The sequence below is a fragment of the Lathamus discolor genome, chromosome 4, assembly GCF_037157495.1.
Source record: "Lathamus discolor isolate bLatDis1 chromosome 4, bLatDis1.hap1, whole genome shotgun sequence".
NCBI classification, from domain to species: domain Eukaryota; kingdom Metazoa; phylum Chordata; class Aves; order Psittaciformes; family Psittacidae; genus Lathamus; species Lathamus discolor.
In genome coordinates this window covers 99,174,539-99,188,045 of record NC_088887.1, presented here as the reverse complement: position 1 = coordinate 99,188,045, position 13,507 = coordinate 99,174,539, and the positions used below count along the sequence as shown (strand labels likewise).

At 44.7% G+C, this 13,507-nt stretch overlaps 1 protein-coding gene across 2 annotated transcripts; it reads right to left on the bottom strand.

Annotated features, from left to right (window-relative positions):
- Positions 1 to 401: 401 nt before the first annotated feature.
- On the bottom strand, positions 402 to 12,520 carry CYSLTR2 (cysteinyl leukotriene receptor 2). Of its 2 annotated transcripts, XM_065675830.1 has the most exons (3): positions 12,175 to 12,520; positions 8,239 to 8,337; positions 402 to 3,586 (listed from the first exon to the last, which is right to left on the bottom strand). In XM_065675830.1, exon 3 carries the CDS (start codon positions 3,564 to 3,566, stop codon positions 2,634 to 2,636), a length of 933 nt encoding a protein of 310 aa, XP_065531902.1. In that variant the 5' UTR covers positions 3,567 to 3,586; positions 8,239 to 8,337; positions 12,175 to 12,520; the 3' UTR covers positions 402 to 2,633. The 2 variants fall into 2 exon arrangements, with proteins under 2 accessions (XP_065531902.1, XP_065531903.1); XM_065675831.1 differs by lacking the exon at positions 8,239 to 8,337.
- Positions 12,521 to 13,507: the final 987 nt, after the last annotated feature.

Below are 13,507 nucleotides of genomic sequence, written 5' to 3'. Positions count from 1 at the left end.
AGAACTGGTTGAAAGGAAGAAGGCAGAGAGTTGTGGTCAATGGCGCAGAATCTAGCTGGAGGTCTGTGACTAGTGGAGTTCCTCAGGGGTCGGTGCTGGGACCGGTGCTGTTTAATATTTTCATCAATGACCTGGATGAGGGAACTGAGTGCACCCTCAGCAAGTTCGCTGATGACACAAAACTGGGAGGAGTGGCTGACACACCAGAGGACTGTGCTGCCATTCAGCGAGACCTGGACAGGCTGGAGAGTTGGGCGGGGAGAAACTTGATGAAATTTAACAAGGGCAAGTGTAGAGTCTTGCATCTGGGGAAGAACAGCCCCATGTACCAGTACAGGTTGGGGGTTGACCTGCTGGAAAGTAGCAAAGGGGAAAGGGACCTGGGGGTCCTGGTGGATAGGAGGATGACCATGAGCCAGCAATGTGCTCTTGTGGCCAAGAAGGCAAATGGCATCTTAGGGTGCATTAGAAAGGGAGTGGTTAGTAGGTCAAGAGAGGTTCTCCTCCCCCTCTACTCAGCCTTGGTGAGGCCGCATCTGGAATATTGCGTCCAGTTCTGGGCCCCTCTGTTCAAGAAGGACAGGGAATTGCTGGAAGGAGTCCAGCGCAGAGCCACAAAGATGATTAAGGGAGTGGAACATCTCCCTTATGAGGAGAGGCTGAGGGAGCTGGGTCTCTTTAGCCTTGGAGAAGAGGAGACTGAGGGGTGACCTCATCAGTGTTTACAAGTATGTATAGGGTGGGTGTCAGGATGATGGAGCTAGGCTTTTTTCAGTGATATCCAGTGATAGGACAAGGGGCAATGGGTGTAAACTGGAGCATAGGAAGTTCCACGTTAACATCAGGAAGAACTTCTTTACTGTAAGAGTGACAGAGCACTGGAACAGGTTGCCCAGGGGGGTTGTGGAGTCTCCTACACTGGAGATATTCAAGGCCCGCCTGGACAAGTTCCTGTGTGATGTACTGTAGGTTACCCTGCTCTTGCAGGGGGGTTGGACTAGATGATCTTTTGACGTCCCTTCCAACCCTTGGGATTCTGTGATTTGCCAAGTACTTTTCTACCTGGCCAGCAATGATTTGTTTTCTGCATATTTCATACACAGCTGAAAATAGCTAGCTGCAGTTATTTTTGTTTGGGAGCAATAATGTTCGGTTTGTAGGCTGCTTTCTCCAAGACAGTTCAGAGCACTATGAAAGTATCTTCACTGACAGAAGCCTTCCTTTGTGTGGATCGCACATGGAGGGAAAGCATTCAGCATTTTGTTTCAGTTTACTGATGGGACAGGCTGCTCTCCCGGAAAGTATTACAAAACTTCTTGTCTATTTTTTTAACAGAATGAGGTGATCTAATGTAAAATTTAAACGCAGTCAAGCTGAGTCTGGAGCCTGCTTTCACTTCCTTGCAAGTGGTCTGATTTTTAGGAAATGTATTTTAGACAATATTTGGCGACCGAAAAATGGAGGCATCCAAATTACACATAGGTGTAGCTCTGCATTGCTTTATAAACAGCCCTTGCCCTCCTCTTTCTCTGCTGCCCCTCTTTCCTCCTGTTCCTGTTTTAGTGTTTTCCCCTTGCATTCAGTGTCAGGGAGTTCAAAGTAACTGAAAGTTAATCCTAGGAAAAAAGGGACCAGTTTCCTCCTTGGAGCAGGTAGGAGGTGAGGGATTAGGGATGCCTTTGGCAGCAGTTTGCTGTCAGACTGGCTTACCTGTGTGGAGGAAACCACTGCCTAGCTCCCTAGCTACTCAGGAGTATTATTTGGACCAAAATAATGTTAGAAGTTTATCTTTGGGCCCCTGCATGGGATCTGAGCTCCCTAACCTTGCTTTCAGCAAAGCACTGGCAACACTGCACATCAAAGCAAGTGTTGCAACAACCTCAAAGGAACTGGTGCACACATGAAGAGCTACAGCCTGGTGCTCCATGCACCCACATCCTGCCCTCATTGCCAGCAGTCGTCTTACTCATGCTGACACCGTTTGCTTGAGATCTTTATCTCACCTGACAACCGCTGAAGTGTTAAGCAGAATACCTTGGTGGCCTCCTCAGAGTGGAAAATTCAGAAACGTTAATGCCTGCTAAGGAGCATGAGCCAGTGCCGGGTCCTCTTTGGTTCTTTGCCTGCTTTGTAAGTCAGCCTCAGCAGAAAGTATCAGTGCTGCTTTATGTTCCTGCTACCTGCAAACCTTTGACCAGTGTTTTCAAAGGGAACTGACAGGGCCCTGTGAATCTGATGGGTATCACAGAGTCTGAACCATGCACCTCTGCACACACAGGGAAATGGAGCACAGAGACGTTCAGACACAGACACAGAGGTGAGCAGTTTCTCTTCAACTCACCAGTTGAGTATTGTGAAATGAAATAAATGGACTCAGGCTGCAAGTTACATCCCTTTCAATCCCTTTTCCTGGGGACAATGGACACTAGAGATATATCTGTGTTGCTGCATAGAAGAGGACCAGGGATAACCGGAGGTACCTGACCTGTGATCATCCTACCTTGGTTTTAGCCCCAGCAAGTTATCGCCAAGACAGTTTTGCTCCAGAGATGCCTGGCATCTGTGCTCAGTATGGACCCAGTGTAGATGTCCCGTCAGGACTGTATATACATCATTCTGCAACTCTGGACCAGCTACCTGCGGTACAAACTTCTGATTCTTGCTTTGAAATTTTCACCAGCAAAGTAATAGAGGATGGGATCGAGGCAGCTGTTCATGGCAGCGAGGCAGAGAGTGACCACCAGTGCTTTGTGCATGGGCAGGTTGGCCTGGCTGCAGCTGCTGTACATCAGGTGGAGAGTTCGCAGTACGTGATACGGCAGAAAGCAGAGGAGGAAAAGGATGAGAGTGATGATGATGGTTGACAGTGCCTTCTTGTGACAGACTGCTTTCTTGCACTGCGGACTCCTGGACTTGAGCAGCGCTTTGATTGCAAAGATATAGCAGAAAACAATGATGCAAAAGGGCAGAATGAAGCCCACAACGAGGACAAAGCTGTTCATCATGAGGAGCCTGTGTGTGCTGGAGGGGTGGAGGTCCAAGCACTTGGCTGGGTTTATGTACCCAGCAATTCCCTTGGTTAACAGAGGGCTGGAGGCTGCCGTCACGAAGACCCATATAGTCGCGCATATTATCCTGGCATAATTCATGTTGGTTGCTTTGCAGTGTTTGAATGGATAGACAATGGCTATGAAACGAACCACGCTGAGCACAGTGAGAAAATAAATGCTGCAGTACATGTTCACATACAAGGTGTATGTCATGATCCTGCAGACAATATCACCGAATATCCAGTGTGATCCCAACAGGAAATAAGCAGCCCGAAAGGGCAAAGTGCTCACAAGTATGAGATCTGAAACAGCCAAGTTCTGCATGTAAATGTTTACTGAGGTCTTCCTCTGAGAAGGCTGGAAGAAAACGTAAATGGAGAGGCCATTTCCAACAGCACCGAAGAAGAAGATTAAAAGATAAATGGTGGGATAAATAACTTGCTTGAAGCTATCAATTGTACACTTGAAGGAGCTGTTAGTGAAGTTGTCGACTAGCACCATCTTGGAAATATTCATAGTCGGGAGCCAGTGTCTTTCTGTCAGAGTAAGAAGAAGTGGCGTCAGTGATGTATTACAGGCAGGGCAGGGAGTTCAGCCATTCAGGACTATTTTGTTGAGGGCAGAAATTGTAAGATGTGGATGGCAGTGTAAGGTAAAGGTTTGTTACTGAGTAATTACTTGTGATGTCCCAGTAAATATACATCTCAGAGCGTAAATCCCCAAGTCATCTCTGAACAGTTTCACTATTACAGCATCTGGTTGTTGTCTCAGCCTATGAAAGTGCTCCCTTTTAAAGGTGAGTGCTAGTGTACGTGTTTTAATGGCAATTCTCAGATGTTCTCTGTGCAAAACAAGCCAACTTGTTGTCAGCCATTTCTTAGCAGAGAGTTTTTGGGTCCCCAGTTACCTACCATGGAAACATCAAAATCAGAAAAGCAATTGCTGTCCACTGGCAAGTCTGCAGTTCAGATTAGGATGAAAAGCCAAAAGAACTGAATTTGCCTTTTGGAGCTACTGAAACTTTTCTGGTATGTTGCTGGCAGCACGTCACTGAACTTTCCCCAGGAATACCACAGTATATTGATACATGTCAGAATGTATAAATTAAGGAAATTTTGACCTTAAACACTGTGTAAACACTGTGCTAGTTAGGCACAGTTCCATTTTTAACTCCCTCCTCCTTACACTGTGTATCTTCTTTCCTGTCAGTTTCTGATGGATGCCTATGCTTCTTTCTGTGGGGCCTTTTCTTCATTTACCACTTTCTCAACCTCTTTTGTGCTCAGCTGCTCTGCATCAGTCATCTACACGCACTGCAGCTTCCAAGGCAGCCTGTGTTTGCAGCCCTAATGAAAATGGGCTGTGAGAAAATGGGCTGTGTTCACAGAGAGTGACATTTTTCCTCCTATGAGGCTATAATTCAATACATTCAAAACCACCCATCACTAAAACACTCTAAATAATAGGGTTTTTTCCTCATTAGAGTCTATTTCCTTGACGAGCTCCCAATTTCTTCTCCCAGCTGACCTACAGCTAGTAGTATTTTGAAAGGAAAGTTCAGTATTGTTGCTTGTTTAATAGTAGGAGCATTCCCTCTGTGCATCTGCCAACATGTTCTAGAGACGAAGCATGGAAAATTTTAGCCTAAAAACCAGAACTACATGGCATGCTAGATGCATTAGTTTGCCCCATTGAGAGTGATAAGGAGTCGACGGTGCACAACTGTGTCTTATCTCTTATTCTGAACCTCACTGGCATCACAGTTTGAAATTAATTTATTTGCACAGGTGGAGAAGCCCTAGGGGGAAAAGTGGGTTCTAGATTTGGGTGCTCTGGAATCCCAGTTACCCAGTGCAGTATTCCCAGTGTGCTCAAATGGGAGATAATTTGCAAACTCAAGCCATGGTGTGGGAGCCTGAGCTATGTTTATGGCAATGAAGCTGGTGAAGGATCTGGAGTACAAATCTGATAAGGAACAGCTGAGGTAACTGCAGGTGTTTAGTCTGGAGAAGAGCAGGCTGGGGGGGGTGGGTTATCACTTTCTATAACTGCCTGAAAGGAGGTTGTAGTGAGGTGGGGTTGGTCTCTTCTCCCAGGTAACAACTGATAGAACAAGAGGCAATGGCCTCAAACTACACTGGGGGAGGTTTAGACTGGAGATCAGGAACAATTTCTTCACTGAGAGGGTGCCCAGGGCAGTGATGGAGTCACTGTTCCTGGAAGTGTTCAGAAACCATGTAGATGAGGCCCTTAGTGACATGGTTTAGCGGTGGCCTTGGCAGTCCTGGGGTAATGGTTGGACTTGATGATCTTAAAGGTCTTTTCCAACCTAGCTGATTCTATGATTCTGTGATTTTTGTGCTCAGAGCAGCCCACAGTATCTTCAGGGCAGCATCTCAGAGGCCATCTGGATCCCTTCATACAGCAACCAGATGTGCCCTAGCAGTCACCTTTTACCCAGCCCCACTGCAAAAGGGAGCATGGGAAGAGCAACCCTTAGGCTGGGCTCTCAAGGACCTACCCCCACACCATGGGGTGGGAGCTTGGTGGCTTGGGGAAGAGGCCATGTGTTCACACCAGTGTCATGCCCATCCCTGCAGTGCTTGAAATTATCCCTCTGGAAAATACAGTACATACTGAGATTAGGAGGGCTGAAGACTTGAAGTGGGCAAACTGCATATTGGGGCTCAGCAATGCCCCAGACTCAGTAAACACATGCTCCTAAAGGAAATCTCCTCCTTTTTTGAGACACTCTTTCCTCATGGAGGGGAGAAACAAGGTACACTTCCTAAGAACAAATCCTTTTCAGTCAGAGGGGTTTTGAATGGGTTTGGTTTTCTGTAACAAGTGGCTGACTGACATACACATTTTCTGTACAGGATGAAGAGTCAGCTTTTCTCCTGATTGAATCTGATCTCCTGATTTTGCAGGGAAACATTGCAGCCCGAGGTGCTGCAAAGGGAAGAGCCCTTTTAGCTGCTTCTCTATGGCTCAAGCATCCTTGCTTTTAGAAATCCCAAAACACAAGAAAATACCAGTGAAGATGTCTGCAACCTGTTGAAGCATTCCTGCTGTATGTTAAACCTGTGAGTTAGAGCAGTCAAATGAGGATGAAGAACTTGGAGCATGGACAAATTCAAAGCCCTGTTGAGCACTACACGTGATGCCTTGTGGCCTGCCGCTATCTGCTGAAGGACAGGATTAGGGCAATGAGAACTCAGTTGATGAAAAGCTCTTGTACAAGCACAGAGGCTGAGGCACTTTTCTCAGGCTCTTCATAAGGGGTTATGTGGCTAACAACTCCCATTAAAACTGCTTTCTTCTTTCAGCTGAAGATCTTTAGGAAATTAGATGCACATGTGTAATTGAGAATCCTTGGACCTGGCAAGAAAGCTGGTTCTTGGCTTCCTCTCCAAATTATCCAAACAAAACTTTCAAGCCATTATAGGATGTCTAAGAGCAAAAGGCTGGAAAGCAGTCATCTGAAAGCTGCTCACCACCACGATGCCTGCCCTCAGTCAAGAGTCAAGAGCAACGCATGCAGTAATCATGCATAGATGATCATATTACAGATCAATGTAGAAAGGAAGGTGCAGTGAAAGATACATTTCAAGCAGCAACAGAGGAGAAAAGGAGAATTTTATGCCTCCTTGAAGCCAAGAGTTGTTTAGTAGCCAGCTAAGGCTAGGAGATGGCTATTAGATAAATCGAAAGAATTGGTATCTAAGAGCAGGCAATAAACTTTGTTTTCATCAGAGTATCCAGATGGTCTCCTGGGTTAGGAATGGACAGGGTGGGGTTGGGGTGAAAGAGTAGACCTACAGAGTCCCCCAAAAGAAGGGAAATTGGCAGTAAGATCTAACAACCCCCTGAGAAAAAACAAGTGAGAGATAGGGACAGTCTGAAATGGGAATCCCTCTTAAGCAGTACTGCAAGATTTATCTGATGCATGCCCTCTAGCAGGATATTTTTTCTATATATGAGTTTCCCTGATGGAAGCTATCAAGCGGGAACAGCTGACACATATCCCAAGGCTCTGACGATTACCTGTCAGGAGACAGAGCTGAGCAAGAAAAGGGAGGTTTCCTGATGTAAATGCTGTGTAAGTAGATTAGATGTAGAGCTTGGTGGGTTTTTGTCTTCACCTCTGTGAAATGTTTTAGAAATATTTATGATTTTATTAGTATGGATTTTATTAACAAATATTTGCCTCTTATTATGAATTGCATATATATGGTAAATTATATATATTTATTATGAAGAAATATTTTTGGCTTGAGTGTGATTTAAGGTAGGGGGTGACAGAAAGACATTCCTTGCCTAAGGTGAATCCAATACCTTTAGCAAACAGATGGGTGTACAAACCAGGCAGGGAACTGAGAAGAGCAAAATTAAGAAGAGATATGTTTAATGGGAGGAGATACTAAATAAACAAAAAATGCCCCCAAAACATCATATTTTAAGCTCAGGATGCAGGTAGCAGTCTAGCAGCAGAGTAGGGGCTACCCTGTAAACTGCCCAGAGTGTGACATGTATGGCTGCCTCCCTGGCACAGGTTTTGTGCAGGCATGTGTGGGACAAAGGGCTGGGGACAGGGAGGGACAAGGATGGCTCCTCGGGGCAAGAGTGGCTTAGCAGGCGCAGGGCAGGAGCAGGTCAACCTGGGGAGCAGACCTCATGAGATGCCTGTGCAGATTGCTTGGGGGTGCAGGGGAGGAGCTGGTGTTGGCTGTGGTTGTTGTGGGCACCAGGGATCAAAGTGGGATCCTGGGGGCTCAGCTACAAGGCAAGAGAGAAGCTCAGGTCAGACCCAGTGTTTCAATGCATGCATGAGGCGGTAGAGAGGAGAAATTTAGGCATGTAAGGAACTGAGGGATCTTTGAGAATAAAGGGCAGTGATACAGTAATGAGAGACTGCACTGTACTAGGAGTGATCCAGGCTGCTGGTGCAGCAGAATGAAAGGTTTGCAAAGGAGTATTCAATGAGAAGATACAGGGGTTCCGATGGGCATAAGAGTGAACTGATGAGAGCTGCAAGGGCAGTGAACTCACATCCAGTGCACTTCTGACAAGGTCAGAAAGGAAATAAAGCCTAACTGCAATAACTAGGGAAGGCAAATCTAACTTCCCACAAATCCAGTTGGCTGGCACGTGCTATCTTGAGCAACTGATCGAAAGCAAATCTTACATGTAATTCTGCACCGATGCTCAAAGCCAATAATAGGACTGGGGAACTGGCAGGCTTGGTATGAAACAGCAACCCTGGTGCAAGAGGAACCTCAGGGACCTGCAGGAGAAAGGATAATCAGTGGGAGCCTGTGTTGCCATGCTACCAGCTTTATGGTAATGATAGTGTAGGATGCACAGGTGGAGGAGTGGCACTGTGCATGAAGGACTATATAATTTGCAGCAGCATAACAATATTATGGCTAAAGAGAAACACTACAGAGTTCTTGTAGGCAAACATCCCACAGACTAATCATAAAAATATAGAACAAGGAATGAACTACCAAATTTCTCATCATGATGATGACAGTCATCAGAAAATGTTAAGTGAGAGTAGGAAGCTGAAAGCAGGTAGCAATAGCAGGAGATTTTGGGTGCCTTTATAAAGATGCGATGGTTCAACAAAATGAGATATAATATCCATATGCAACAAATGCCTGATTGCTAGAATAATGAGTGCTGCAGCCAAATCCGCAACACAAGATGGTATTCTGTATTTCATCTTTAGTGCTGCATATGTTCAGCAGGTTTTGGTGGAGGGAGTCCTGTACTGGCAATCACAGTAGAGCTACGTTTGGCAGCACTGTGGGACAGAGAAGTAGTCCCAGAGGGAAGAAGCCCACAGAATTAGGGGGCCTCTTAGAAAAATAAGCAGAAAATTCTACAAAGCCTGTGTTGGAAGCCTACACTCCCAAAGAAATAGACTTTTTAATAAATGTTGAGACTGATGTCTATCAGTAGAGTAGTTAGCAAGACTGTTGTAAGGAGAAGATCACCATTTAGAAAGCAGAAGGCTTGTCCCACAGAGGAGAATAAGAAAGCCTGTATCATGGCAGATCAAATATGGAGAAAAAACTAAAGGCATCTCATGAAAAAAGTGAAGAACACCTGGTAAAGGATATTCAGGTTGACAGTAAGTTTTGTAAACCCATTGAAATATGAAATACTGTTAAGGAACTGACAGGGTTGCTTGGTGGCAAAAGATCTTTTGGGGACATGAAGGCCATAGTAGAGAAACTCAGCAAATTCACTATTCCCTGCCAAAGTTGTTGGGGTATTTTCATGCCTGATGCAGCAAAGTGGTCAGAGGAGCCAGGTCCACTCAATGGATGTGTGCAGGAAGTATTAAACCACCCAGATAAGTGGGAGAACAGCAAGTAATAAGTACCAGATGGCTTACATATGGGTATCCTGAAGAATCAACCATGAGACTGCCAGCCAAGGCATGTAACCCACCATTACAATCAGGCACAGTGCCATGGAACTGGCATGTCACCAGTGTAGCTCTCACATCTACAAGAAGGGCTTGAGAGGGCAGCTCAAAGGTTGTAAGTAGGTCTTCTCAGTGCTGGGAGCTATCAACTGCTGAGACTGATTTACACCTTCGGTATGTTGTGGGGGTCTGTAATGAGGAATGAAGGCACTGAGCTGATTGAAATGCCAGTCTGATGAGAAAGAGTTAGCATGTCTTCTGAAAAGGGAGATCCTGCCCCATTCACCTGCTGAAATGCTGTGAGAATGATGGATGAAGAGGGTTCAGGGGTCGTTTTATATGTATATATGGATATGTATGCATTTATACAGTTGCATTTGTCAGCCTTTGACAAAGTTCTGCACCAAGGGTTTCTTAAGGAACTAAGCTGTCAGAAAGCTGGAAAGCATGTTTTTTGTGCCCTGAAATCTGGTTGAAGGGTAAGAAGCAAAGTGTGGGGCTTAATGAATCAGCAGTGGAGTCTCTAGGGCTTAGTACTTGGAGCAGATTTATTCCATATATTTATCAATAACCTGGAAAAGACGGTTATCCAGGTTGGCAGATGCCATACTGAAAGCCTGGCAGATGAGCATTAGTGTATTTTAATGTAAGATGATGCATGCTTTGAAAAATAATCTGAACCATGTCTACATAATATGAACTTGAAACTGGTTGTTACATTCAGGAAAGAGCATTTGGCATTGACATCTCTGACAACTTACTGAAGAAATTTCTTCACTGACTGCAGAAGCACATGCAAAAAAAAAAGTCAGCAAAATGGGTGGCATCATCAAGAAGGTTATGGGGAACAAAGTAGGGTATCATCTTGTATAAAATCTCCATATATCCCCATAACGACCAGCTCTGGTCTTTGTATCTAAATAAAGAGATTATGGAGTTAGAGAAGGTGCGGAGAGGGGCAAATGAAATGATCAAGGAGACAGAGCAAGGACTAAAAAGCTGGAGACTCTTTAGTACAGAAAGGAGGTGGCTGAAGATGGATGTGGTCAAGGTTTACAGAGTCATGAAAGGTGAGATACTGTGAATGCACTCTGTTATTCACAGGGCCCTGCAGTACTGGGAGTTGGGGTACTCAACAGAGTTGTTGAGAGTCTGCTTTTAAATGGAAAAGAGGGTGTTCCTCTGTACAGCACTGGGAGCTTGCTGCCACAGCAGATGGCTCAGCAGGTTCAAAACAGGACTGGACAAATGCAAGGACAATAAATGGGAAACAGAAGACTGGGCAGGGATGTGCTCCCCAGTGCCCATGGACAGCATTCAAGAAGCTGGGTAAATGCAAGGGCAAAGCACTCCAGAAGGCGATCACGCAGGTGATCAGGCTCTCATGTTGCCTCTAACCAGCCTCTCCTATTGCCACCATTAGAGATTGCATACTAGGCTAGCTGGACATCAGTCTGAGCTGCCAGCAAATTTCTTACAGTCACAACTTGCTCCTAGTTCCTGGAAGTGTAACAACCATAGCTGACCTCACTGGGTTGATCCAAATTCCTGCTGGTGAGGTGAGACGAGTGCCTGTAGTGATACTAATACAGATTCCACTCTCTATGTCAAAAACCTATTACTGAGAAAGTAGCATTAGCCAGCAGCCTCAGGCTACCCCCAGTTGTAGCGGAGGACAGTCAGTCAAGCCATCCAGCATCTCAGTGGACAACGGAATCAATTTCTGTGCCATGTCTGGACAGAAGGGCACACTCCTTTTGAAGAGGTGAGGTGAAGGAGTGCTGCAGCTAACAGTGTAAATATGAAAGCTCCACTGTCTCTGAAGGTTAAACTCTCAGTTTCCAAAGTGCTGATCTCGGACCTGCTGCTCTGGAGCACTGCACTCACTATAACATGAGGAGCTATCAAAGAACACAGTGTTCTGCAAGTGCAAAGTTAAGTAGGGAAATCAGGCTGTTCATTGAAAATAGAGGTATTTGCTATGTTAAGTGATAAATATGTAGGTCCTCCTATATGCCAGGAAAAAGAGATGATCTCCACATCTATCACAACAGCTCTGTCTGAAGAGGACCCCAAACACCACAGTCTCACGTTCATTACCCAAATAGGAAGGCAATTACAATATCACCGCTATATAGGGGATCACTTGCATTTGCCACTGCACTTCTGAGAAAAACAGAAGTTTCCATTTATTTATTCAGAAGTTTCTGTTGGCTTGCTTCTAGCATTTACTTTATGTTTCAGGGGCAGTGTTACCAAGAGTAAATGTACCAGAAAGTAATATTTAGAATTAACACTGAATTCATCAAAACATGGCATTTTATTAACCTTTCTACATGTGCAGTAATGGAAAAAGAAAAATCAAGAGTCTGACATTTAACACTTTTTATTTTAGAAGTTTGCCATAAACCAAATACGTGTTTTTCATCTAGTTAAGACTCACAATCCGATCCACAATTTGATTGTTATCTTCCATCTGCAAACATGCCTAGTAACACAAATCTACCCTTACTTCTGCCAAAAATATTTCTAAAGACCAGCTTTCTCGTAGAGAACTTCAGTCAACAATCACAGCTTCTAGCAAATAAAAACTTATTGAAAGTAATAAGAAATACAAGCAGGTTGCATTTTAATCATTGCAACATTTTAATCTACATCAGAAAAAGCAGACAAGTCCTGTCCTACCTCAACTCGTGCACCTTCTGGTGTGTTCAGTATTTCCTTCTTCTGCTTGCTGCTGCTCACAACTTTCAGGGGTTTTTAACAAAAGGGATAAACACAAAAACTTGATGCAAAACCCAAGTGCTGTTAATGCAGAAGCCACAGAAAAGCAATGAGCAACAAGAAAGGGAAGTAAATCCTGATTGAAAGATCTCCCATCTTCTTAAAAGAGAAATGTTCTCAGCTCAAGGAGCTGTGCTAGTAACCACGTGGCAATCTTTCATAATTTTCCCCCAATGAAAGAGGCTCTGCAGCTACGTGGCATATTAGGAAGCTTTCTGGATTTCTGTATTTGGCCCCACACTTCTGTATATATGCTTTCAGCAACCAGGGTTGCTCAAAATATTGGAGGAGATTCCCCATATAACCTTCACATGTCTTGTTAGAGATGTAATTCCTGGAATTACGGAAAAGACGTGTAATGGGGTTATTTCCCAGGCTTTTCATGCAGAAACCAGGAAAAACAAAACTGAAAGCAGGCTGCTAGGAACTGGTGTGTAATTTCATTCAGCTCATAGTTCAAGGTTCAGTTTACAGAGCTGAGGGACTAATTTTCCTTGAATTTTGATAGGAACAGAATCCATAGTTAGGCCACAAGCAAGTGGCTGCAGTGAATGCCTTACTTCCCCATAACATTTTACCACTTCACAGTGGAGCAGCATTGTCTGCACAGATGGGTGCTCAGAGCCCACTGCAGTTATGAAATAGGTATCTATGCATACTATAGATAAAACAGCTTGGTTGTTCCTCTTCTGTCCTCTCAGCCCATGCGGGTGGACCAGACATATTCAAGTACTCTCTGGCTGCTGTGCTGTATTTTGTATCAGCAGCAGGTTAGGAACGCATGACTCCTCACCATGGCTCAGTGGATGAGGAGTCTCCAAAAAAACCTTCTTGCTCCCCACATTTATGTCTGTCTACACCCCAAGGTGCTTCAGGTAACCATTGTTATCTATCTTCCATTAGCCACTTGTGCTTGATTTTCATTTATCACTCTCCACTCTGGTTCTACTTGTGGGTTTGAGAATAGAAATAGACCTCTTGGTACACTCCATGTGTGCAGGAGCCAATGTGCAATGGCTGCAAGGATCCATGTTAACAGAGCCCACAAATCCCTATTCCCATGGAAGAGGTACGTGTAGCTTGCAAGCAGCTCTGCGGGTGTTGTTTTCAATGTGGGGCTAAAAAAGGAAAACCAGCTTGGCTAGGAACTAGTCTAACACCTTCGGTCTCTGGGGTGACCACAAAATCCGTAAGTGGTGTTTTTGAACATCTGCCTACATTTGCATTGACAGAG

Coding starts and splice junctions, on each gene's coding strand:
- CYSLTR2 (XM_065675830.1), bottom strand. CDS start 3,566: ATGAATATTTCCAAGATGGTGCTAGTCGACAACTTCACTAACAGCTCC.